The sequence below is a fragment of the Rhea pennata genome, chromosome 2 (genome assembly GCF_028389875.1).
Source record: "Rhea pennata isolate bPtePen1 chromosome 2, bPtePen1.pri, whole genome shotgun sequence".
Lineage (NCBI taxonomy): Eukaryota > Metazoa > Chordata > Aves > Rheiformes > Rheidae > Rhea > Rhea pennata.
Genome location: NC_084664.1, coordinates 68,717,306 through 68,739,701, shown reverse-complemented (window position 1 = coordinate 68,739,701; position 22,396 = coordinate 68,717,306). Strand labels below are relative to the sequence as shown.

Genomic DNA, 22,396 nt, shown 5'->3' with positions numbered 1-22,396 from the left:
CATGTCATCTGAAGCATTGGTGCACACACAGGCAGCATCCCTGCTTTGTATTTCTCATTACAGTATCAGTCTTTGGTTACTGTAATGGACAAAGAGCCTATCAGTTGTTTGGTTACTTCTTATTTAATTATCTCATACTGATAAATAAATGTAAGCCCATGAGTGTGTTATACAAATGTTGCATAGGAAGATGGTATTTTCAGAAACTCAATGCTTCATGCAAAAGACTTTAGAAAACACTTCGTCCAAATCATCTTATGGAGTACCTACCATATAGTGTCACAGGTAGATTCAACAGGAATGCTGTAAATTATTAGCCAATTACAAATACATAGAAATGCGTATCAACTTGATTATTCTTCTGAAAGCTAAGTTTTTATATGGCTATATATGTAAGAGATTTCCAATGATAGTAAATGATTAAGCTAATAATAATAGCAAAAATTACTTGGAAATATTCCAAACCTAAGTAATTGCTAACTTTCAGGAAAGGCTGAACCTGTAATATGTGAAGCTTCTAAATAATATATGTATTAAAAAGAAATCCAAAACTCGAACTCTTGGAACAGTGTGGGAATTGTAACTCTAAGTTACATTAACAAACCTAACTTTTATTCTCAATTTGGTAACAAGCACTCCTCTTTTCATTTCTAGTATTTCACAAAGAAGGCATCCTCCTGTGAGGATGAGGGATGGGTGCAATATGAAGCACTGTGTCAAATACAAGGAGATGAATGATCTATTACTAACAGCAACAGGAATCTCCAAGACCTCTGAACACTGTCTTGTAACAGTGGGATTGGAATGCTCTGGAAAACAGGAAGATGAGAAAATCCACAGAAGGAAACAAAAAGTAGTTGAAGCACAGTATAAGACTTTTGAGGGATTCTGGAGGAAGGCAGGGTGTCCTATCAGACAGAAGCAATAACCCCAGTGTTTCAGTAGAATGGTCATCTTTAATCATTCATCTTTAGTTAATGCTGGTGCATTTATCTCACTTTAGGGCATCTGTTCTTTCTAAAAAAAAAAAAAAAAAAAAAAAAAAAAAAAATCCAACATACTCTGCTCAGCACTGAAACCAAAGCTTTTTAAGTGCCAATTTACTTTAAAACTATGTAATTTGCTTAGAAAGCTGGCATAAAATAGACAAATCCCCTTCCTCTCATCCTCCTCTTTCAATTTACAATACAGTGCATAAAGATTTAAAATTTTTAATTGTCTATTTAATAGGTGAGTGACATTTTGTAATCAAAAGATCTTCATTAAATATTCTGAAGACAAATTATTCTTACGTTGTACATATATAAGGGAATTTTCAAACAAATCACTAACCTAAATCAATAGCTACTAAGCAAGATAAAGCTCACAACAGAACTTTCAATATAACTCAACCTCTAGAGGGGGAGTATTTCAAAAATGCTTAACACTAAGAAATATTTATTTCAGTAGAAACGAATAGGAGTGATACTTCTAAACCTGTGTTCAAAAATTCTCCTCAAATTGCTCTTTTGTCTTAATATCCTGATCTGCAAAGTGTCCATGAACAACCTTAGCTGTACAAATAGTCAAAACTTCTAAAGAAGAGAATTTCAAACATTTATTACATTGCATCCAATCACATACAGTCAAGCACACAGTGCTTCAATTTACATATTTATATTGAAGAATGTATTTTACCCTCTTGATTACACGTTTTCTTTAAATATTTTGAGTTGATGTCAGTGACAAACTATGAAAAAACTCAGAAAGCATAAAAGCTTGACCTTTTAATATCAAGAACTAATGAACATGTACAAAGCCAAGGCATGAGTCTTGAATATATTGGCATAGATACACTGGCTACTGTATGTCAGCTGAATTGCTGTAACTGCCTGTATGTGCTCACTAAACTCTCCATAGCTGTGCGGCAATTTCCACAAGCTGAAGGAATTACACATAAGGGAAGTTGTTTTATTTGTTCTACTAAGCAATTAGGGTATGTGCATATGGTCAGCTACAGCAGCTTGCCTCAAGTGGTCACACAAGAGTAGTATTTCAATTGCTTATTGTCATCTCCCAACCTGCATATATTTGGCATCCATAAAGTCTTTGGCCTTTTCGGTGCTTGCGATAATATATTTTTTTCCTCTTTTGGTAATGTATGTTTACCACAACTTTAAGAAATATCATTCCATAAAAGGCTGACAGATCAATACAATAGTATAGTTACCACTAAAGTGAGCAAAATCACAACTGAAGAAATGATTATTTGAGAAACATGTACAGTTTAAGAATTTTGTTTCATGTGGGGCATTTCTGCTGAGTAACTACGTTAGGTTGCATACACAATTTGCATGGTTGACTTATCTGCTGTCTCCTGTACTCAGGCTAAAATGAAACCAAGAGGAGATAATAAGAGAAAACTCCAAATCTGCCAGAGCTCTGTTAAACTTGCACAGGCATCCACTTTGCTGAACTGCTTCTGAGCCGAGCAACAGCTGACAGCCTAGGGCAAACTTGTTTCAAGGCTGATCCTGAATAACTGAAGAACTGCTGAAGAACTGACAACCTATCAACATTGATCAATGCCAAGTAACAGACAAGGTTATAAGGTTATAAACAAAAGGGTACACACTGCTGCTTTGGGAGTAAGGCTGGATTAGAAAGGAGGAAGAAATCCACTCCAAAATGCATGGCACATTTGAAACTAAATGTGGTTCCCACTCTCCACAAAGAGCCAAAGTTTCAGGGGATTTCAAGCACAGAAATGCACTATGGTATTTTTAATGTTCTGTCTAGATCTGTTCATTTTATTGTGCTCAATAAAGTTAAAAGTCCTTTTACTTAAACTTTTGCAAAGCTTGTTGCTTACAGTTCATAGGCTTTCAGAGTCATGTTTACCTCTTCTGAAGAGGTGAACTGTAAGTTCAAAATTTAACAGTTTTGGAAAAGTATACTTCAGTTCTGGGAGAACTGAGACAGCTGTAGGGCTGGAAGTGGCTAGAGGTGGTCAGGCTACATTTATGTTTCTGTATGCGAGTATCAAATAGGGCCTGTACCAGGCATGGGGCCAGATGTACTGACAGGAATCTTCAGAGGCTCCTGGAAGTGCAACATGTACCACCCAGTGCACCAGGACACAGAGACAGCAGCATGGTAAGGTCTATGCTGGAGGCACACTCTTCAGTAATAACTGAAGTCTTGACTAAGAAGAAAATGTATGTATTCTTAACATTTATATGGTATGAATATAGCCTAGAGTTCATATACTTTCCATTTAGAACTCAGATATGCTTCCCTAGTTCAAGCGAGACTTTGATCAAACTGTTTTTTAGGCATTATTTTGATTAGCATCTTTGGGATGTTTCCTACAGAAAGTCCCATTTGTACATTAAGCCTGGAAAACAAGACAATGCAAAACTGATTAATCTGAACAAGATCATACTTTTTCCTCCCTTGGAATAGTAATACATAGAAATGTATGTATTATACAAATGTATATACATGTACACACATATACACACATACATGTGTGTGTCTGTGTGTATATATATATATACACACACAGTCACACACATTTTACATATATACACACACACACATATATATATATGCAAGCACATGTAGGATTTATGTGACAAGGAACCTTGCTTGATCATGGTCTCTTCCAAGTTTCTGCCTGGAAATCAGGCCTGCTTAAAAAAGGTGATGAAACATTATGCAAGAAATTAGAGATAAGGAGCACTGTGTGTTACCTAGCTTGAGGGAGACAATTCTCATTCTCCATTGGAGGAGGATAACCAGCAGTTAGGTAAATTAGTCTAACTTGGTTTCCATTTTTGGTGCTTCTGGTACCTACAGAAGCCTGCATATCTGTACACTACACTGCAGTCTGCAATACAAACACACTCACAGAGTTTTAGAGCAAAGTGCACAGCTCACTAGAGCATTTGTTGTTAAATAGTGAAAGGAAAGGCACCCACACTGTACATGTCCCATGCAAATACAAATGCAATGAGGAAGGGAAACTGTCAAAACAAAGTAGAATTTAACAGCTTCAGACTACAGTTGTGATAGTCTATACTATTCATGGTGGAGCACATGAAAGATCATTATTTCCCCCACCTATTGTTTTCCTAACATAGCTTTTTCTAGCCTCTGGAACTTCTGTACTTCAATAGCTAGCTCCCAATATCTGAGATACAGCCACATAAGTCTTCCATTTTGACTTTTGTTTCTGTTCAGCAGATTGCCACAGTAGTTATCATGCTTGAAAATATCTTTCAAGCCACTCTCCATTTGCAGATCCACAGCAACAGGATCAGTTGCTGCTTTAACTAGCAGATTTTTCTCTATTTCTAGTCTCTGGTTTCTTGGTACCACAAGACTGCAGTAGATTTCCTGTCTTTCTTTAAGTCCATCTTCAAATTCTTTTAGTAGAATATTGGCTCTTTTTTGCCACTCTTCTTCCTTTGCCAGATAACTTTGGTACAAGTTACCTGCAGCTCCTGAGTGCAAGAGGACTTGTTTTTCTCGCTCTAATTTCTCCTGTTCCTGTTCTAGGATTCTTCTTTCTTCTACTAATTTGCGACTCTGAGACACCAGTGCTTCACGGTAACTCAAGGTTCTGTTGCGTTCCTTTTCAAGCTCCAGCTCCAAGTGAGCAACTGTGCGACGATTTTCTGTGATGATATCCCGGTATTTGGCTTCTAGGTCTCTTTGTAAAGATGAGTGTTTTTTATAATATTCTTTTTTTTCTCTTTCTATTTCTTTCTGACATTCTCTGGTCCAGATCCAACCTATCATATACAAATGAGACTCCACATATTAGTAACACACAGATAACATTGATGGGATTAATTAAGTATACCTCAAAAGAGAAGTTATTCTGCAGTTGAAACTTTCTTTCCTGGTCCTTGAACACCAAAAAGTGGCATCCGCTTCTGTTTACATGGCCTACAGAGTGAACTTCTGTGGGTCCAAGTTTCACAGTAAGTCAAACTAGATAATCATGTTTCCTTTGAAGCGAAATCTCTGCTAGTCTTTTATCGCTCACACACATACTTCATGGATTAAAGAAGGAAGAATTACTGAGGAGATAAACTCAAGGTTCCTAATGTGGAAACTACGCTAAGAACTTTCTAGGCCCAGTAAATAGATATACATCAGTAGCTCTTCGTGTTGTTACCTTTTGGCTCTCTAGCATATCACTTGTTTCCTCCTGTGACAGAGGGCTGTGTAAAGTGGAGCTTATTAAAATGCAGATTCAATTCCATGTGTAAAAAATTGTCATTGCCTTAGGGCTATTAATTTAACAGCATTTACTGGAACATTCCAAAATGTATGACACAGCCTGGAGACCAAGGGCAGGCTAGAGGAAATCCCGAGACAGTGTATTACTTAATCATTGTATTGTTTCAGAAATTTCACTTCAGCCTGAAGGTTACATGCCTGCACACGGCAACACACTCCAGCACGAGCATTAGATACTACTTACGAAAGGCTGCCAATCCCAGCATGGGAACCAGCAAAGCGTAATTCCATCTGCCGCCCTCATCCCTGGGCTCTCTTTGATTTGGCTGGATGTTCCAGTTGGGAGGATCATTTAAATTATTCATGAAGACACCTTAGATTCATAGGAAAGAAGGGAGGGAAACACTGTATTAGTGCTGTACACAGGAACAAAGGCTGCTGCCATAACTACTATTTTATCTGAACCAGTGCTAACCTTAGGACAAGCATTTCTGCTTTAGACTCTGCATCAAACCAGATAAAATGAGAACTTTAAGAGACAGTTTAAGGTAACAAAATCCTGATGCAAACTGCCCCAAAGATGAGAAATACAGTCCATTATTCGGAACCTTCAACGCAATGTGCTTTTGCTCGGCAGAGGTCCCTCAGGTAGGGTACACAACCAGGGGCCGCGCTGAGGCTCGCAGGTCGGCTCCCAGCGCTCGGACCCCGCAGGCCTCAGCGCTCGCTGGCGTTACCTTCCGTTCGCTCTCCGAGTTGGGTGCGAGGCTAGGCGGTCCCTGCCACCCGGGCCGCCGTCCCGGAGCCCTTCAGGCCCCTCGGCACAGCGGGTCCCAGGCCAGGCCAGGCCAGGCCAGGCCGTCCCCACCGCCAGCCCGGCGCGGCCCTGCCCGGGCAGGCCCTGCCCTCGCGGCGGGGGAGGACGCGGGGGGCGCCAGGGAGCCTCACGCCGCGCGTGGGGATGGGGGACGCTGGCTGTAGCGGGGGCAGTTACGTACCAGCCCAGGTGTGCGAAGCCGCAGCAGAGCGCCCTCAGGGCCACTTACCCGCCGGCCCCGCCTCTTCTCGGGCTGACCCATTAGCCGAGAGAAAAAAGGGGGAAATGGAGAGGGAAAGGACAAAGCGACGCGCTCGAGCGCGAAGTGTTCCCGTTCGCCTGGCCACTCTGGAGCTTCTCGCAAGAAAGGAGGGCCGGGGGAGCATTCTGGGGGGAAGCCCGCGCGCAGGCAGCCTCTGACTCCCCCCGCACACACACCCCGTTGGTATCTCCTGCCGAGCCCTGCGGATAACGGCACCGCTAGCGAGGTCTCGCGCATGTGCCTTGATAGCTCCCCGCGGGCCCGTGTGAAATGGCGGCGACAGTAGCGGCTTCGCGGAGTTTTGCGAAGCGTTGGTTATGGCCCGTGGCGCGGGCGGTAAGTGTGGGTGCTCGGCCTGACCCGACCGCCTTGCCCTTCCAGCGGCGAAGGGAGTGGAGAAGGCGAAGGCCGCGGGAAGGGTGGAGAGCTGCTTTCGGGGGGATAGGGTGGAAATGACGCAGGCTGGGCCCGGGGGTTCCGAGAATCTCCTGTCGCTCCTCTTGCAGGGGGGAGGGGGCCGCTTATCCGCCGTCCTGCTCCCACCCGTCTCTGAGCGCCCGCGGCGGTGTCACTGGCGCGTGTTTCCTCCGTGACCTTGGGGCAGTCCTGCGCTGCGGCCGCGGGAGCCCGTGGGGGAGCCCGAGTGCCTGGAGGTTCATGAAGGCACTTGTCCAGGGGGGAAAAAAAGAGAAAGAGTGAAACACTATGAACTCGTTCACTGTATTCTAAATACACGTACTAGAGCAAATAATAATATACGTGAGGAAGGACTTTTAATTTGCCAAGGCATGTAGTGGTTGTAGTAAGAAATTGGAATTCGTCTGATCAATATTTGCAAATTGAGTACATCTTTTTCTGCTTAATGGACATCTGTTCATAATCTTTCTGATCAAAATTCAGGGACAATAGAAATTCTTACCTGTTTGACAACAGCAAAAATAATGTGAATGGGAATAACAGTCCTGAAAAATCGGTTTTGCAGAAGCTGAAAATTAAAAGCATCTGTTAATAATATATATATTTTATTAACATATATGTGTGTATATATATATATATTTGCTAATAGATTTCCAGAGTTCTCTGATGCAGAGGTATACTTCATGACTGTTTACAAATAGTCTGACAGAATAGTGATGTAGCAACTTCAGGAAAATAATATATTTTTTAAAAAGCTTGTTATTTATAAGGCACTCATAGCAGAATTCTGACTGGAGATTGTAGCTGGACATTGACTCTGTGCATTGGGAGAGAGGCATTGATTTTATACTTCATTTTGCTTGGTATGTCTATTTTGTCTGATCAGTGAAACACTTGATCTGATTTTCCATGTGAAAAGTTAATGAAGATAAGCATAAATATGGGGATTAAGATGGGCATGCAATTGTCCAGAAGTGTAATGACACAGCAGTGGGGGGGGGGGGGGGGGGGGAAATCAACAGTCATAAGGCTGGGATTTACTGGGAGAATTTTTCAGTAATAGCTGTTAAGATTGATCTTATTTAATGATCTCACCTAATTACCTGGTCTCTAAAAAGTTGTCATATTCATTAATACGCTCCTATGCTTTAGATGCATTGTTAAGCAAAAAGATGATTTTAAGGAAGTAGTAAGAGATGGTAAAATTTAATTCTTAGTAAGGAATTAGTAAGAGATGATAAAACTTAATTGAGTAAAGCTCAGTTTGGTTTATTTTATGGTGGGGGGGGAAGAGATGAATTTTTGTGAGTGACAGGGAGCAGAAACCTTCTCATTGACTGTATTACAGGGTGATTTAACCACTGTTGGAAAAGAGAAATGCAGTCCTAGAATGTGTTGGAGAGATATTTCGAATAGAAAAGTACTAGTGTGCCTGTGTAAGGCACTGATACGACTTTTTTTGTATTACTGTTCTAATAGTGTATACACAGATATATTTTCTAAACAGTCTGAAGAACGAATTCCAGGAGGAAGAAATAGGAAGGAATACTAGGATTGACAGAAGGAGTACTAGGATTGGGAAAATTGGTGACTTACCTAGAGGGGCTAGAATTGTGGTTTTAACCTATCAAAGCAAAGACTGGATGTGAGTTTGGGTGGTTTAGTGCTTTTAGTGGTTTAGTGTTTAGGGAGCAGTGAGAAAGTTACAGAAGTGGAAAACTGTGCCACTGTGCTTCATTCTGGTAAGAATAAATGATTTTAAATAGGCCACTAATAAATACAGAATGAAAACAAGGACAATATCTCTGGTTCTTTCAGACATCTGAAATAATTCAAATTTTGTGGATTGAGTCAAATGAGATGTCTTCCAGTAATTTCTGTGATTCTCATAAAGCTGTCTGTATCTTTGTTTGCATAAGAAGAACCATGATAATGCCAGAGCCTTAGTTTCAAACCTACATTTTGGCCATACAAGGCTCAGATAAGTTTAAGAGACTAGTTAAGTGTTAATGAGGTGAAGAAAATATGATAAAGTCCATGACAACTTGTTACTTTGACTAGACAAAAGAAAAACCTGCAACAAAACTTTTAAATATTTTTCCTTCTAGTTATGGCAATAGGAAAGCCAGAACTTTGCTCATATAACTCTAAAATGTTGTTGATACAGTATTCTTGAACATGTGGAATCAGTGGTAAATAGATGATTATTATAAACATAGGGTAATTGAGAATGCTGCAAGTTTTGCTTGTGGAAACACTTGTCCTACAATAGTCATCTTGATTTTTTTTCTGCAGTGGCCAGCAGCATGCCAGACTCTTGCACGCAACATTCACTTCACAGTCAGTGGAAAGAAAAATACGTCCGCCAAGGTTTCTGATTCGGTATGTTTGTGCTTTTCTATACCTTAAGTAACAGATAGATAATACACATGAGATTTTTGAGGCCTGGAAGGAAACCATAGGAATGCTGTGTCAGATGTTTGGCTTCAGTGGAGTGTTGTGTTCAAGTAGGTATTGAGTTTGAGTTTCTGAAATGAATTGCTTTTTCTATGATAAATTTCCCCCTTGCAGATAGTATCTAATATATTCTTTTAATGAGTGTTACGTCTGTTAAGAATGTTAAATGTATATTCCTTGTGTCTACACAGAGCTTTAAAGTTTGGCTCAGCTTGAAGTATTTTTGATAATAACAAACGGTCTTTTTCATTCATTTTCCAGATTTCTACACAATATCCAGTAGTGGACCATGAATTTGATGCTGTTGTTGTGGGGGCAGGAGGAGCAGGTCTGCGTGCTGCATTTGGCTTGTCAGAGGCTGGATTTAATACAGCATGTGTTACAAAGCTGTTTCCTACCAGATCTCATACTGTTGCTGCACAGGTGAGAAATTAGGCAGAACGAACGTTAAAAGAAATACCTGATTTCAGAAAGCCTGTCTGGATATGTACATGAACTTGTTTCAACATAATAAAAATTTCAACATAATAAAAAAATTACACGTTCAGTTGAAACTATTTTGGAAGGCAATATATGTCTAGCTTCAGTTTTGTTTTACTGCATTCCATGTATGGAATATAGCTTTTGTGTTACTTATCAGAATAAGATAAGAGCTGTTGTGAAACTAATAAGATTGCATGGATTTTTTTCACAACCATGTTAAGTCTGACTTTACTGTTTCTTATGTATACAGCATATGATTTTAACAGAAACAGGAGGAAAAACTGCTGAAACTGTACTTCAGTAATATCATTCCAGGAATATGTATTTTCATTTTCAGGGAGGGATCAATGCTGCCCTGGGAAATATGGAGGATGATAACTGGAGGTGGCATTTCTATGACACGGTGAAAGGGTCTGATTGGCTGGGGGACCAGGATGCCATACACTATATGACTGAACAGGCCCCTGCTGCAGTGATAGAGGTGAGAGTCACTGAAATTGATTTCCACTTTAGGTAATTATAGCACAGACCAACGTCCATTAAGATCTCCTTACTAGGAACAGTTAAAAAGTTAACTTTTTGGCTTATTATGCGGATCTGTATCTGATGCTTATATCTGGGTTCAACAGCTGGAAAACTACGGGATGCCATTCAGTAGAACAGAGGAAGGAAAAATCTATCAGCGTGCATTTGGTGGACAGAGTCTCCAGTTTGGAAAAGGAGGACAGGCTCACAGATGCTGTTGTGTTGCAGACAGAACAGGACACTCACTATTACATACGTTGTATGGGAGGGTAAGAACCTGTGAAGTAAAACTGAATTTGGGTTTTTGTGTTAATGATTTCTTGTAGCATTTGAAAAATCAAAGACTTGTAGCTGCTCGTACGTATAGTATCAGGCGAATCTAGGCAAATCGCTGATGTATATTCTGGATTTTCTTTCCTGAGGCACTGTGAAAGGATGTAGCCTAGCAGATGCCTGTTTGCGGTCAGGAGTACAAACAAAAGACACTGAAGGATCCTGCTTATACTTGCTCTCCTGGAGGCAATGTTTGAGTAGTAGACACTGTCAACTTTGTGGTTTGGAGTAGTTTTTCCTTGATACTTTTGCATCTGTTAACTAGTCAAAGACAGAATTTATTTAAACTCTACAAAACCCCACCTTTTTCAGAAAAGCTGATTCAGGGGCATTGGGGAACTCTAGCAGAAGGTACAAGGCAACATTTTTGTTTAGTCATCTTCAAACAAGAAGCAGGGGAAATGTGTAATGTTTTTAAATGCTTGAAGGATTACTATGATTACTATGCATTCCTGAGCTTGCTTTCTTGCAAGTAAGTGACCAGAATTCTAATATCTGGTCCTATCAATTCTGCATGCTGTAACAGTGGGAAGATTCATTTTTTTGAAAAAAATGATAGCAAGCTACTTGAAGCCTTCAACTAAGTGCAGAACAGCTAATGGTTTTTATTTACTTAATAGCTAGCCATTTGCTCTCCTTGTGCTTAAAGCCATATGTGCTATTGCAATACAGATGCTCAGTGCTGGCATATGCTAGTCTGATCCTTGAGGGCATGAAAGAATCTGACTTTGCTTGCTAGTTCTGTTGATACACTGGGCTTGAGGAGATATATTGTGTGTCTTAGGGAGATTTAGTGATACATGCTCGTGCGTGTATTGAGCTCTGCAGCTGACTAAAATATTGCCAAATGAACAAGTCTTGTGGAGTAGCTATGGCTTTTCTAGTTCAACCACTCAAAATGAATAGATTCTTTTTCTTTTCTTTTCTTTTGCCTTTTTTTTAATACAGTTTTATAAGGAAAAAGGCTTCCCTGAGAGCTGCTGGGGAAAGGGGATTTTTTTTTTCTTATCTTTTTGTCTTTGTCTTAGTATAGTTCATATGCATTGACATTTTTGAACAGAGCTTACATAAGTTTCCAGATTGTTCTTGATAATTACTTTACTTTTTTCTTTGCTTTTTTCTTTTCTTTTCCCCCCTCCAGTCTCTGCGGTATGATACCAGCTACTTTGTTGAGTATTTTGCCTTGGACCTTCTTATGGAAAATGGAGAATGCCGTGGTGTTATTGCCCTTTGCATAGAAGATGGTTCTATACATCGTTTTAGAGCAAAGAACACAGTAATTGCCACTGGGTAATGTAATGGTTATGATAAAGGGCAGAAATCTGATGTTGCTACTAGTTTGAGAGCTGGGTTTTTGTAGATGAATTTGAAGCTCTAGTGTGGAGGTGAACATATAATGTATAATTTTTAAGTCATTCTGCCTGAAAGAGAGCACCTAATAATGTTTTGACCAAGTATAAATTCAGGATGAGGTTTAGCTTTAAATTCTAGAGCAATGACATAAAGCTGAAATGTGTAAGAGCAGTGTGTATACAATCTAAAGGTTTTTTGATGTTTTTTGTTTTTTTAAAACTAGCTGTTTAAAGCAGATACTGTTGTAGTGCTAACAACAGTGCTAACAAATCCTACAGTATTTGTAGGATTCTGAGTTTCCTTTAGAAAACAAGTATTTCAGAAAGCTCTTGAGCATCTGTGACATAAAAATAACAGAATTGTAAATACAAACAGTATAGAATGGAACTATTTAGAGATTAGGTCAGCTTTACATTATCTCGTGGCAGAAATTTGTATACTCATATTAGAATATGATGTGGATTACACCTGTGCTGCTTGTTGTCGTCTCCTATCTATTTGAGTACGATGGATTTGTTATGTGTATCTTGCAAAAATACTGTGTTTGCTGGTTGCCTACATGATTTGGCTTTATTAAAATCAAGGCTAATGTTTTCATACTTAAGTACTACAATCTGTAGGCTGATATCTCTTCTCAGAAATTGTTCTGAAATTGGAAATACTGGCAACAGTCAATAACTTTGGAAATTAGCATGTTTGTTTTAGATGTAAAAATTCACTTCTAATACATGTTTTAGACAACTAACTTGTCAAATCTGAGCATATGGAGTTGTGACCATATCAAGGATATAAAATCCTGTTATGTATTATTTTTGCTAAAACTGGTAATAATAGTTCTAACTGAGTCTAATGGTATTGGATTGCGAGAACTTAGCTTTCTGAAGCAATCCTTTTTTTCCCAGAGAAAAGACTTCTGGTGAATAAACTTGATTTTTGTTATTGGGCATAGTTTGAGTGATGGTGCACCAACTGAGTTATCCTGCTTTAGAATTGTTACTCTTTCTCTTGGACCATCTGGCACCAGTCATTTTTCAGATGTGGTTGACCATGACAGGAGACTATCGATTTTTATTTTCTTTGGTTAAACTTAGTACAGGAGATGGCTACATATCTTGCTTATTAACCCTCTGCTCTAGTTCCACTGTTATGCAAACAGCATACGTGAATGATATATTCTAATGACTCTTCCTTGACTTGCAACTTTCTCAACCTTTCTGTTTTGTAGTGGGTATGGCCGCACTTACTTCAGTTGTACATCTGCTCATACTAGTACGGGTGATGGCACTGCAATGGTCACACGAGCTGGTCTTCCTTGCCAGGACTTAGAGTTTGTACAGTTTCATCCTACAGGTACAGAGTACAATTACAAAAGCAATCCTAACCGTAGAAATATTTATACCTGCAGCATTGAAGTAATACTTGCAACGTTATCTTTAATAAGAAGACTTGAAAGAGGAGTTTTACTTGTTTGTTTTAAAAACTTACTCAAGTCAGTTTGCACTGTCTTGTGGCACTTACCTGTTCATAAGTTGATTGTAAAGAGTGTTCAGACTGCTGTAGAATATAAAGCTGAGAGTAGGGAAATTACAACATGAGAAAGACTTCAGCTCTTCTAATTTAGATACCAGTGTTAAATATTCTGAAGAACTGTCTTTACAATATTAACAAGTCTTATGAATTTCCATGTGAAACTACTTGACGTCTTAAAAATGTGTTTCTGCCTGTCTTTAAAATATTAAATGGTTTGATATTACAGATAGAAGCAATAGGATAGATGTAAATGCTAGGGAGTTGCAGTTGTTTAGAGCATGGTGCTAATAATGCCAACGTTGCGGGGTCGATCCCCATATGGGCCACTTGCTTGAGGGTTGGGCTAGATGATCTCCAGAGGTCCCTTCCAGTCTTACCGATTGTGTGATACTAGGATGTTTTGTGGAAGAGCGGTAGTTGAAGTAAAGTTTAAATGTTTAGGATCGTGGTTTTATAGCAGCGGATCAGTATCAGAAGTGTGGGCCATAAAAGTTACAGACTAAGAAGTGAAGGGCATCCATGTCTTTTTACTGTAGCTAAGTAAGTGTTCAGTTTTGGCTTGTTAGAGTTAGAAATAGCGAAGTTTTTGAATTATTGACTTAATTTTACAGTATTATATCCTGAAAAGATCTAAGGTTTGTTCTGGTCAAAGAAACTTCACTGCTTGTCTGATAATTCCATACTTTTTGAAATAATTATGAAGTACATGAGTAGTTCAGCTTTTTTGCTTCGTATAATGACCAGAGCTGAAGACTAACAAGTAGGCCTTACTTCTCTAGGGGAAAAGAAGACTTACTGAGTTTTCTTTTCCTTTCCGTACAACTTGTACTAAATGTAGTGCAGCATAGCTTTGTGAGAAACAGGAACAAAAATGAACAAACTGAACTTAAGATGATCAACTTCTGATTTGCTTCAAATACTTCAAGAAAGTAATTACCCAAGGTCTACAAGATCCTTGTAAATGTTCTCCTTATGTATTGGCAGATGCAGATATCTTCAGATCGTAATAATTTGGATGTAATAGGTGTTTCTAATCAATTTGCTTACAAGCCGACAAAATGTTTGAAAGGAATAATAAACCTTGTTTCTAAGCAGCCTTGTGGGACAATTACTAGTATGTATAGTTATTAAGACAGAATAAAATCTACCCGTGTGACTTGTTTGCATTATTTTAAGTAGATTTTGTTTCCTCAGTCCTGGTCATCTTGGTCGTGAAGCTGTCTTGTGAGTGTTTCACTTCATGGGTGTTCTTTTGTTTTTTTGTTTTTCAGGTATTTATGGAGCTGGTTGCCTCATAACAGAAGGGTGTCGAGGAGAGGGAGGTATTCTAATTAACAGTGAAGGTGAAAGATTTATGGAGAGATATGCACCTGTTGCTAAGGATCTGGCTTCCAGGGATGTAGTGTGCCGTTCTATGACAATAGAAATCAGGGAAGGAAGGTTAGTTAAATATTTCAAAGAAGTTGTAGAATGAATGTTTAATAATACTAGACTGCATGTAGTACAGAAGTTCATTTGGTAAACTCCTGGTAATTTGGACACATGAACTTTAATTGTTACATGAAGACTGTGTTTGGAGTGAAAATGTTGCTTGTTATTTCTTAATAATACTAAAAAGGAACATAGGAGTAACATAAGGAGTGTCTTGTTTGAATTCAGTTAATCTAGGGACAGTTGCTCAAGTAAGTTTAACATATCAGTTCTTAGTTTTTTAAAAAAGAAACCATTTGTTCTGTTAATGAACTATCTTTTACATCTCTCTGAATATGTACTGCTTTAAAATGTTAAATACTGTGCAGAAAGAGGAGAAAATGTTCTTCCTCTTCCAACTTTCTTTTGGCAAAGACACTGCCAGGTTAAAACACATTTTTATCAGAGATGAATCTTATTTTTTAATTTTTGCAAAGGTTGTCAAAACTAAATAGGCTTAAGATAATTACTGGATTTTGTAGAGTTCTTGTTTATATATTGTTTGTTTGTTTTGCTAGGGGTTGTGGTCCTGATAAAGACCATGTGTATTTGCAGTTGCACCATTTACCACCTCAGCAGCTGGCAACCCGTCTTCCAGGAATTTCAGAAACAGCTATGATATTTGCTGGAGTCGATGTCACTAAAGAGCCCATTCCTGTTCTTCCTACTGTGCATTACAATATGGGAGGTATTCCTACCAACTACAAAGGGCAGGTAAGTAATACAGGTTATTCTCAGTAACTTGTATCATCTAGTAATAGGAAATGATTTTCCAAATATCCAGGCATTAACAGTATTTTATAACTGTCAGGATGCTGAACTACATAACATAATACTAGAGTACTTGAAACCTACTGTCTGGTTTGTTTTTGTAAGTAACCCAAGAACTATGTTTCAGAACGTCTGGAGATGGAATTCTAAGGAATATCTGAAAGGAAGCATTACTGCCATATTTGATAACAGTTCTCTGATTAACCAGTTGAGGATAATACATAGTTGAACAGGAATAAGACTAAGAGTCTACTGCAATCTGTAACTCAGGTCATACCTGCTAATACTTTGCACCTAATATAATTATGTAATCTCTGCATTAGAACTGATTCTTTCAATTCATACTACTCGAAGGTCAATTTCATAGTGTCAGCTGAATTTTCTGGCTCAGTACATTGTATTTGATAGGTGTGTTTTTGTTGTAAAATTTTTGCCTTGGAAATACGCAGGACAGATTCACTTCCTGTGCTTTTTCTGGCTTATACTGAAAAAGTCATAAAGTGTGTAGTTTTGTTTCATACATGTGACTCAAGAAATACTAAGTTTTACTTCCATCTTAGTTTACGTAGCACTACTACTTACCCTTTGGAACCAAGATACTGATAGATTTAGAGTCAGAAAACTTCAGATTGCTGTAGTTTGATGCTTACAAAGTATGAAACTCTTTATTTGAAAATGAGGCTTGCATTACTACAAACTGTCGTCTTTGTTTTTATTTTTTTAAAATAATACTAATTGGCTGTCTGAAATGACAGGTGATTACGCATGTGAATGGTGAAGATAAAGTGGTACCTGGCTTGTACGCTTGTGGGGAAGCAGCCTGTGCATCTGTCCATGGTGCAAATCGACTTGGAGCAAACTCACTTTTGGATTTGGTGGTCTTTGGTCGTGCTTGTGCCCTTACTGTTGCAGAAACGTGTAAGCCTGGTATGTCTCACTGTTTAGCTCAACTTGAGAGATATTTACCTTTATGATCTGATTTCTGCCCAAAAAAGAATTGTTACTTAGTATGACTACCTATGGCTAATAGACTATTTGTTAGAAAATGCAAAAAACTCTCTGCTTATATACTTCTCGCCATGTTCTTGAATGTGAAAATGCTTACCGTTGGTACTTTGTGACCCACTCCTGTTAAAACTAATTCGTTCAATGCTGTCAACAAATGCAGTTGATTTTCCACCAGCTACTGAAACTGAACAGGAAGACTAACTTTTCTGCATTCTGCACTGTATCTTCTAGATCAAGGTGTGGTCTGTCTTGCACTTTTTCTTTAATATAGTAGGATTTGCTGCCGCCTTGTTGATTTATGATGCGGACCACATGTCTGCATGCAAGTGATGCAAGAACTGGATCCTAAGAATTGTAACATCTCATTGGCTATGTGGATTATCACTGTTGCATGTTATTTTAGAATAACTTGATTCTGCAGCAGTTACTAAGCTCAAAAATAATGGTAAAAGTGTAGTTAAACTGTCAGAGCAACTTAAGTCCAGAAGTAGTCATCTGTTTCCTCATAACTTGATGTCCAAATTAATAAATCAGTTTATTCATTCTGGCTGCAGAGTCGATAAGTGGTGGTTCTTCGTGGAATCAGTTTTGGTCTAGCAGTGCTTATTGGCTCTGGTTTCATGCGGATGTCTATTTGGATCAGTCTTTCTGTGACTCCTTTGAGAATGAAGTTGTGGAATGGTGGGGGTTATTTTTGTTTGTTTGAGGGGGGAGGTCAGATTTTTTTAGTGTGAATGCAAAGCTACACAAGAGAAAAAAACATACCAGTCAGATGTAGTGTACTCTGTTAGTTTAATCTTCTCTGTTACCTAGTAACAGGTGGATCCTGGCATTAGAGATAAGCTACAGAGCCCACATATAACTGCCAAAGTTGTTGACTAGGCCCTAGTCCCTTAGTAGAGCCAAGAGGAGGTGGGCAGTTTGGATGTGGTAAGGACCCACGAGCAGTGAGGCTTATTCCATGGTTTAGGTGAATTTGCTTCAAGTGTTTCTTTTTAAGGAATTTACAGGTCCAGCTAAATCCTGCTGTTAATTCCCTCCCAAATAGCACGTGCAAGAAAGTGATTCATATGTTCCACTGAGAACTCTACTTTTAAAAGTGTAGAGATGTTGGTGGGAGTTTAGGAAAAATCCAATAACCTGCATCTCTGGCAGTGATAGATTGTTTTTAGTTTGTTGTGATTTTTAGTAGTTACTGTTTTATGAAACGGACAAACTGAAAAAAATAATCTATTAAACTTACTGAAACTTTCTTATTAGGAGAGCCAGTTCCCTCCATTAAGCCAAACGCTGGTGAGGAGTCAGTTGCTAATCTTGACAAATTAAGATTTGCCAGTGGAACCATAAGAACTTCAGAATTGAGGCTTAACATGCAGAAGGTAAGATTGATTGAAGTCCTCAAGTGTACGGGGGAGAAGCTGAAAGCAAAGGAGATTGGTTTGGGCACTGTTAAATATGCTTTTCAGGATGTACTTTAGTGAAGTAAAAAGGAGTATGGGAACAATGTACACAGCAAAGGCATTTTTGTTAGTTTTTCTTCCCTCATGCTCATTCCTCTTGGGTAGTTTACTCCATTGTGTACCATGGTGTGGTTTCCTCTGGGGAGTATTTTTCTTCATACCGCAGGCATGTCTGAAGTCAGAATAGCTTTATATAAAGCTCTACTGGAACTGATGAAATCACCTAAGAACTTTGTGCATGTACAGCAGATAAAACTATGCCATTTCTTTTTTTACTGTCTTGCAGACAATGCAAACCCATGCTGCTGTATTTCGTACTGGCTCTGTATTACAAGAAGGTTGTGAGAAACTTAGTCAAATATATCATGATTTGGCTCACCTAAAAACATTTGACAGAGGTAATTTGATATTAAAGAACTGATCTTGGTTAGAGTATTCTATGGTAGAAGTGTGGGGGGAGAGGGTTGGGATTTTTTTGTTTTGTTTTTAACTTTGGCTAGAGATCTTGACCATTTCAGATTCTCAGAAATATGTTGTAGAGACTTGAATGCTAAATATGATAATCAGGAAAGTACTTTATCATACTGAACACTTTTTAGTTGTACTTGTTTTCAAAGAAATTGATGCTGAAGTCAAATGTAATTATAGAAGATATTACTGTCTCACAGAGCGTAAGATGAAGTGATTCACATACTGACCTTTTCAGAAAATATTTACAATATTCTTAGTAAGTCAATGAAAAGTTGACAAGACACTATTAGGCCGAACACTCAGTTCTCATTCTTCATCTAAGAAAACAGCTATGCATACAGTTACTGTCATGTCTTGCAGTGTATGTTAGGAGGACTTGGTTTAAATGCATCTGATGATGTACACTTGCTCCCCTCGAGTTGTGTATTTCTCTCCAACTACTGCTATTAGATATGTATCCTGACTGTGAAAGTAGAACTGGCTTTCTTGGACAGCTGTCACCATGCATCAAGAGGAATGTTGTGATAGATTAGAATGTAGAAAAAGATACATTCATCTAAGTGAATATAGGTCCACTTTGGAGATAGTTAACTGAAGGAAAAAGTTATTTTTTGAGAGGGAGGAGAAGGGGAAGCTTTATTGTTTGGGCCTGTTATGGAATCTTTCAAAACTGCTGAATTTGTGTGACATGTTAAGATTATAAGCATTGAGTATTGAGATGCAGTATTGAGCTTTACAAGCAATAGTGAGTAGTTCAGTGTTACTGTACTATGATCATGTTATTACAGCACTAGCTAGCTTCACTCTAAATAGGTTAGAAATAAATTGAGGGAGAACTTGTTTGTAGAAGACTTTCATAGTATTTTAATATCTTTACTAGGTATTGTGTGGAATACTGACTTGGTGGAGACCCTAGAACTGCAAAATCTGATGCTTTGCGCACTGCAAACTGTTTATGGTGCTGAAGCTCGTAAAGAGTCCCGGGGTGCTCATGCCAGAGAGGACTATAAGGTATACATGTTTTTGTGACTGAACATGAGATTGATTTTACTTTTACTTTGTCTTTGGATGGATTATGTAAGTCTTGATTTCTTCAAAGAACAGCCCTCAGAATCTTGAGTTAGAATTCATGTGGCATTTTTTTGTGGTCTCATTTGCCTTTTTGCATTTAGTCTGCTTTATTTAATATATATGTGTACATACATATACACACACATAGAGGAATCTTCTATGCAAACAACACTATTTTAAATATTGAAGCCTCACAAGGACCTTGGGTTTTGACATAGGTGGTGTTAAGATAAAGTTCACTGGCTATTAGAAGACACAATGTATTACAGTTGCAAATGGCATGCAGTTAACTATGGTTAGGAAGTAAATTTCAGGTGCAGCTTCTGGTCTATACTAATCTGATCTTTTTAGGTACGGATAGATGAGTTTGATTATTCCAAGCCACTCCAAGGCCAACAGAAGAAGCCATTTGAAGAACACTGGAGAAAGCACACCCTTTCATATGTGGACATCAAGACTGGGAAGGTATGTTGACTCTGATCCTTGAGGGTCTTTCTCCCTGTCAAGAGACAGCCATTCTTATGATTGGCATTGTCCAAGGTACTTGGTATAGTTCGCTTAAGGAATTAAATGTTCAGTCTGATACAGTAGGCGTAGCTGAGAGAAGTTATTGTTGAACTTTGAGAAGTAACTTTGTGATCTGAGCTGGAATTGTTCTTCACCTTGCATCAGGTTAGTTGCAGAAGTGTTCCCCCACCCCCACGCCTCCCAATGCTGGTAAAACCTGTTTTTTGAGGTTCAACATAAGGTATTTAAAATAAATACAATTGAAATTTGACCTTATTAAAAAAAAAAAAATCCTCGAGTGTTGGCTTGTATATCCTTTCTCTTAGTTCTCTTTGCCCCTGACTTCCAGCTTCCTTGACTCTATCTTGAGGACAAGTGAGAATACTCCTGCTCCTGAATAACTGCTGAGGTGCTGGAGAAACAGAATGACACTGGTTTACCTGCTTCCTACTTAATCCATTGTGTTTTCAACATCTCCCAAGACTTTCTTCAGCCAAAAGAAGTAGGAAATAGAAGTCTTTGGACAAAAGTAAATTTTTGTCCAAAGGTGGTCTTAAAGAAGCAGCTTTCTGCTACCATGTTTGGTCAAGTTTTTGGTTTTGATAACTTCAGTTGGTGAATTCAGCTGAGAACTGTCTTCACATGTTCCATGTAAATTACTGAATGTTCTTTTTCTGTGGAAGGAAATTAATTCTGTAAAACAGTTTAATACCAGCCAAGCGATTCAGTTATTCATATTATCCCCAGTCATTTGTAATTACCTAGGGTGTCTTGTTTGGGATATATGAGGCTTGTTTGTCTTAAAGTTTTTTTTTGTTCTTTTTCTCTCCCTTTTTTTTAAGGTTACTTTGAAATACAGACCTGTAATTGACAGAACTTTGAATGAAGAAGATTGCTCAACTGTTCCACCTGCTATTCGCTCATACTAGTAACTTGCAATCAACTTGCAGTCCTCTCCCAAAGAGGGGTTAGTGTACATAAGCATAGCACAGGCAAATCAAAATGCTATTTTCATTAACAAATAATGAAAAATGCTTCCTGGAGATGTCTCCAATTTATGTTCTGCTGTGTGGCTTACTGTAAAGCTATGAAAATGGAATGCAAAACATCTTATGCTCTTTTACCTATCTGCCAGAACTGAAAGGGAAAACACAAAATGTGTCTAAATAAAGTGATAAGAAGTCTTGTCCCAATATTTATCTTTGAATATGCAGTTATGTATATAACCATAATGCATTTATTTTGAATGTATAGTTGTTTCCTTGGTTTAAAAACAAGTGCATTGCAATAGTTGTACACATGCCTGAGATACTGAATTTTATGATAGAGATTTAAGATTAAGCATTACAAAATTGCCACTTATAAGTAACATGAAAGAGAAGTATAATATGAATTATAACTTTATATGTTTTTTTCTAAAGTTAAAATTGTAAAAGTTGTCTATTTCATTATTGAAGGAAACAAGACAATTTTATTCCAGTTGAAACAGGTTGAAGTTATTTCCATGAAAATATAGCATAAGTAAAATATAATCTCATCAGCTATCTGTAGTATCTCTGGAACTGTTGAAGATATTTTTCTGTTTTATTTTATGTGCATTCTGTATTTCCTAGCCTGCCTTTTCTCCTAGGAATCAAGAATCGGAATTGCAGAAGACAACTCATCTAAATGTTAAAGCTTACCAAGACTTAAAATTTCTGTGCTCTCATAAATGATGCACTAAGTAAGGCACAAATGCTTTTATAGAAGTACAGTGGTCCCTAGCAGTCTTCCTGTGAATAACTCCAGAGTTTGTGCAGTTACCCAGATCTGAACTGAATTAAGTGTATCTTTTTCTTTCTTTCTTTCTTTCTTTCTTTTTTTTTTTTTTTTTTTTTTTTGGACAAATGTTTGTTTTCTGAATTGCTGAATGTTTTATTCCCTGGTTGCTGTTGGAAAAATGAATACATGATATCTCGCTTGCTTCTAGTGTTCCTGTGTCTTACATCTAAGAGTTCAAACTGGACCCGGGGCGGGGGGAATTCATAAGCAAAAGCGTGTAGAATTACTGTCCTTCCTTGGGTAGGTAAAGAGGAGGAGAGCGTGTTGCAAAGACAGGATATAGTATTTCAGTGTTACAGGAACAGCTTTGTTTTTGTTTTTTGTTTTTAACTTAAGAGGAAATAATGTTTCAGTCTCCTCTGGTTATTGTAAAACAAAATATGATGCTATTTATCAGTGTTCTGGAAA

At 38.3% G+C, this 22,396-nt stretch overlaps 2 protein-coding genes across 6 annotated transcripts; one reads left to right on the top strand and one right to left on the bottom strand.

Annotated features, from left to right (window-relative positions):
• Window positions 1-1,572: 1,572 nt before the first annotated feature.
• Window positions 1,573-6,500, bottom strand: CCDC127 (coiled-coil domain containing 127). Of its 5 annotated transcripts, none has more exons than XM_062569678.1 (3): window positions 6,488-6,500; window positions 5,477-5,605; window positions 1,573-4,778 (listed from the first exon to the last, which is right to left on the bottom strand). In XM_062569678.1, the coding sequence occupies exons 2-3, from the start codon at window positions 5,595-5,597 to the stop codon at window positions 4,105-4,107; spliced, it is 795 nt and encodes a 264-aa protein (XP_062425662.1). In that variant the 5' UTR covers window positions 5,598-5,605; window positions 6,488-6,500; the 3' UTR covers window positions 1,573-4,104. The 5 variants fall into 5 exon arrangements, with proteins under 5 accessions (XP_062425662.1, XP_062425658.1, XP_062425663.1 ...); XM_062569674.1 differs by lacking the exon at window positions 6,488-6,500 and adding an exon at window positions 6,231-6,299; XM_062569679.1 differs by lacking the exon at window positions 6,488-6,500 and adding an exon at window positions 6,279-6,296.
• A 39-nt stretch (window positions 6,501-6,539) lies between these two features.
• SDHA (succinate dehydrogenase complex flavoprotein subunit A) lies at window positions 6,540-22,130 on the top strand. The gene is made up of 15 exons (XM_062569671.1): window positions 6,540-6,647; window positions 9,024-9,110; window positions 9,447-9,608; window positions 10,006-10,149; window positions 10,298-10,462; window positions 11,668-11,816; window positions 13,105-13,229; window positions 14,681-14,849; window positions 15,398-15,593; window positions 16,406-16,577; window positions 17,919-18,037; window positions 18,405-18,516; window positions 19,470-19,600; window positions 20,012-20,125; window positions 21,010-22,130. Exons 1-15 carry the CDS (start codon window positions 6,582-6,584, stop codon window positions 21,094-21,096), a joined length of 1,998 nt encoding a protein of 665 aa, XP_062425655.1. The 5' UTR covers window positions 6,540-6,581; the 3' UTR covers window positions 21,097-22,130.
• The last annotated feature ends 266 nt before the right edge of the window (window positions 22,131-22,396 follow it).

Bases quoted from the DNA above. Each gene is read 5' to 3' on its own strand.
- CCDC127 (XM_062569678.1), bottom strand. From the start codon at position 5,597: ATGAATAATTTAAATGATCCTCCCAACTGGAACATCCAGCCAAATCAA. The intron at 4,779-5,476 runs GTAAGTAGTATC...TGTATATGATAG, and splicing joins GCTGGGATTGGCAGCCTTTC to GTTGGATCTGGACCAGAGAA.
- SDHA (XM_062569671.1), top strand. From the start codon at position 6,582: ATGGCGGCGACAGTAGCGGCTTCGCGGAGTTTTGCGAAGCGTTGGTTA. The intron at 13,230-14,680 runs GTACAGAGTACA...TTTGTTTTTCAG, and splicing joins TGTACAGTTTCATCCTACAG to GTATTTATGGAGCTGGTTGC. The intron at 18,517-19,469 runs GTAATTTGATAT...TATCTTTACTAG, and splicing joins CCTAAAAACATTTGACAGAG to GTATTGTGTGGAATACTGAC.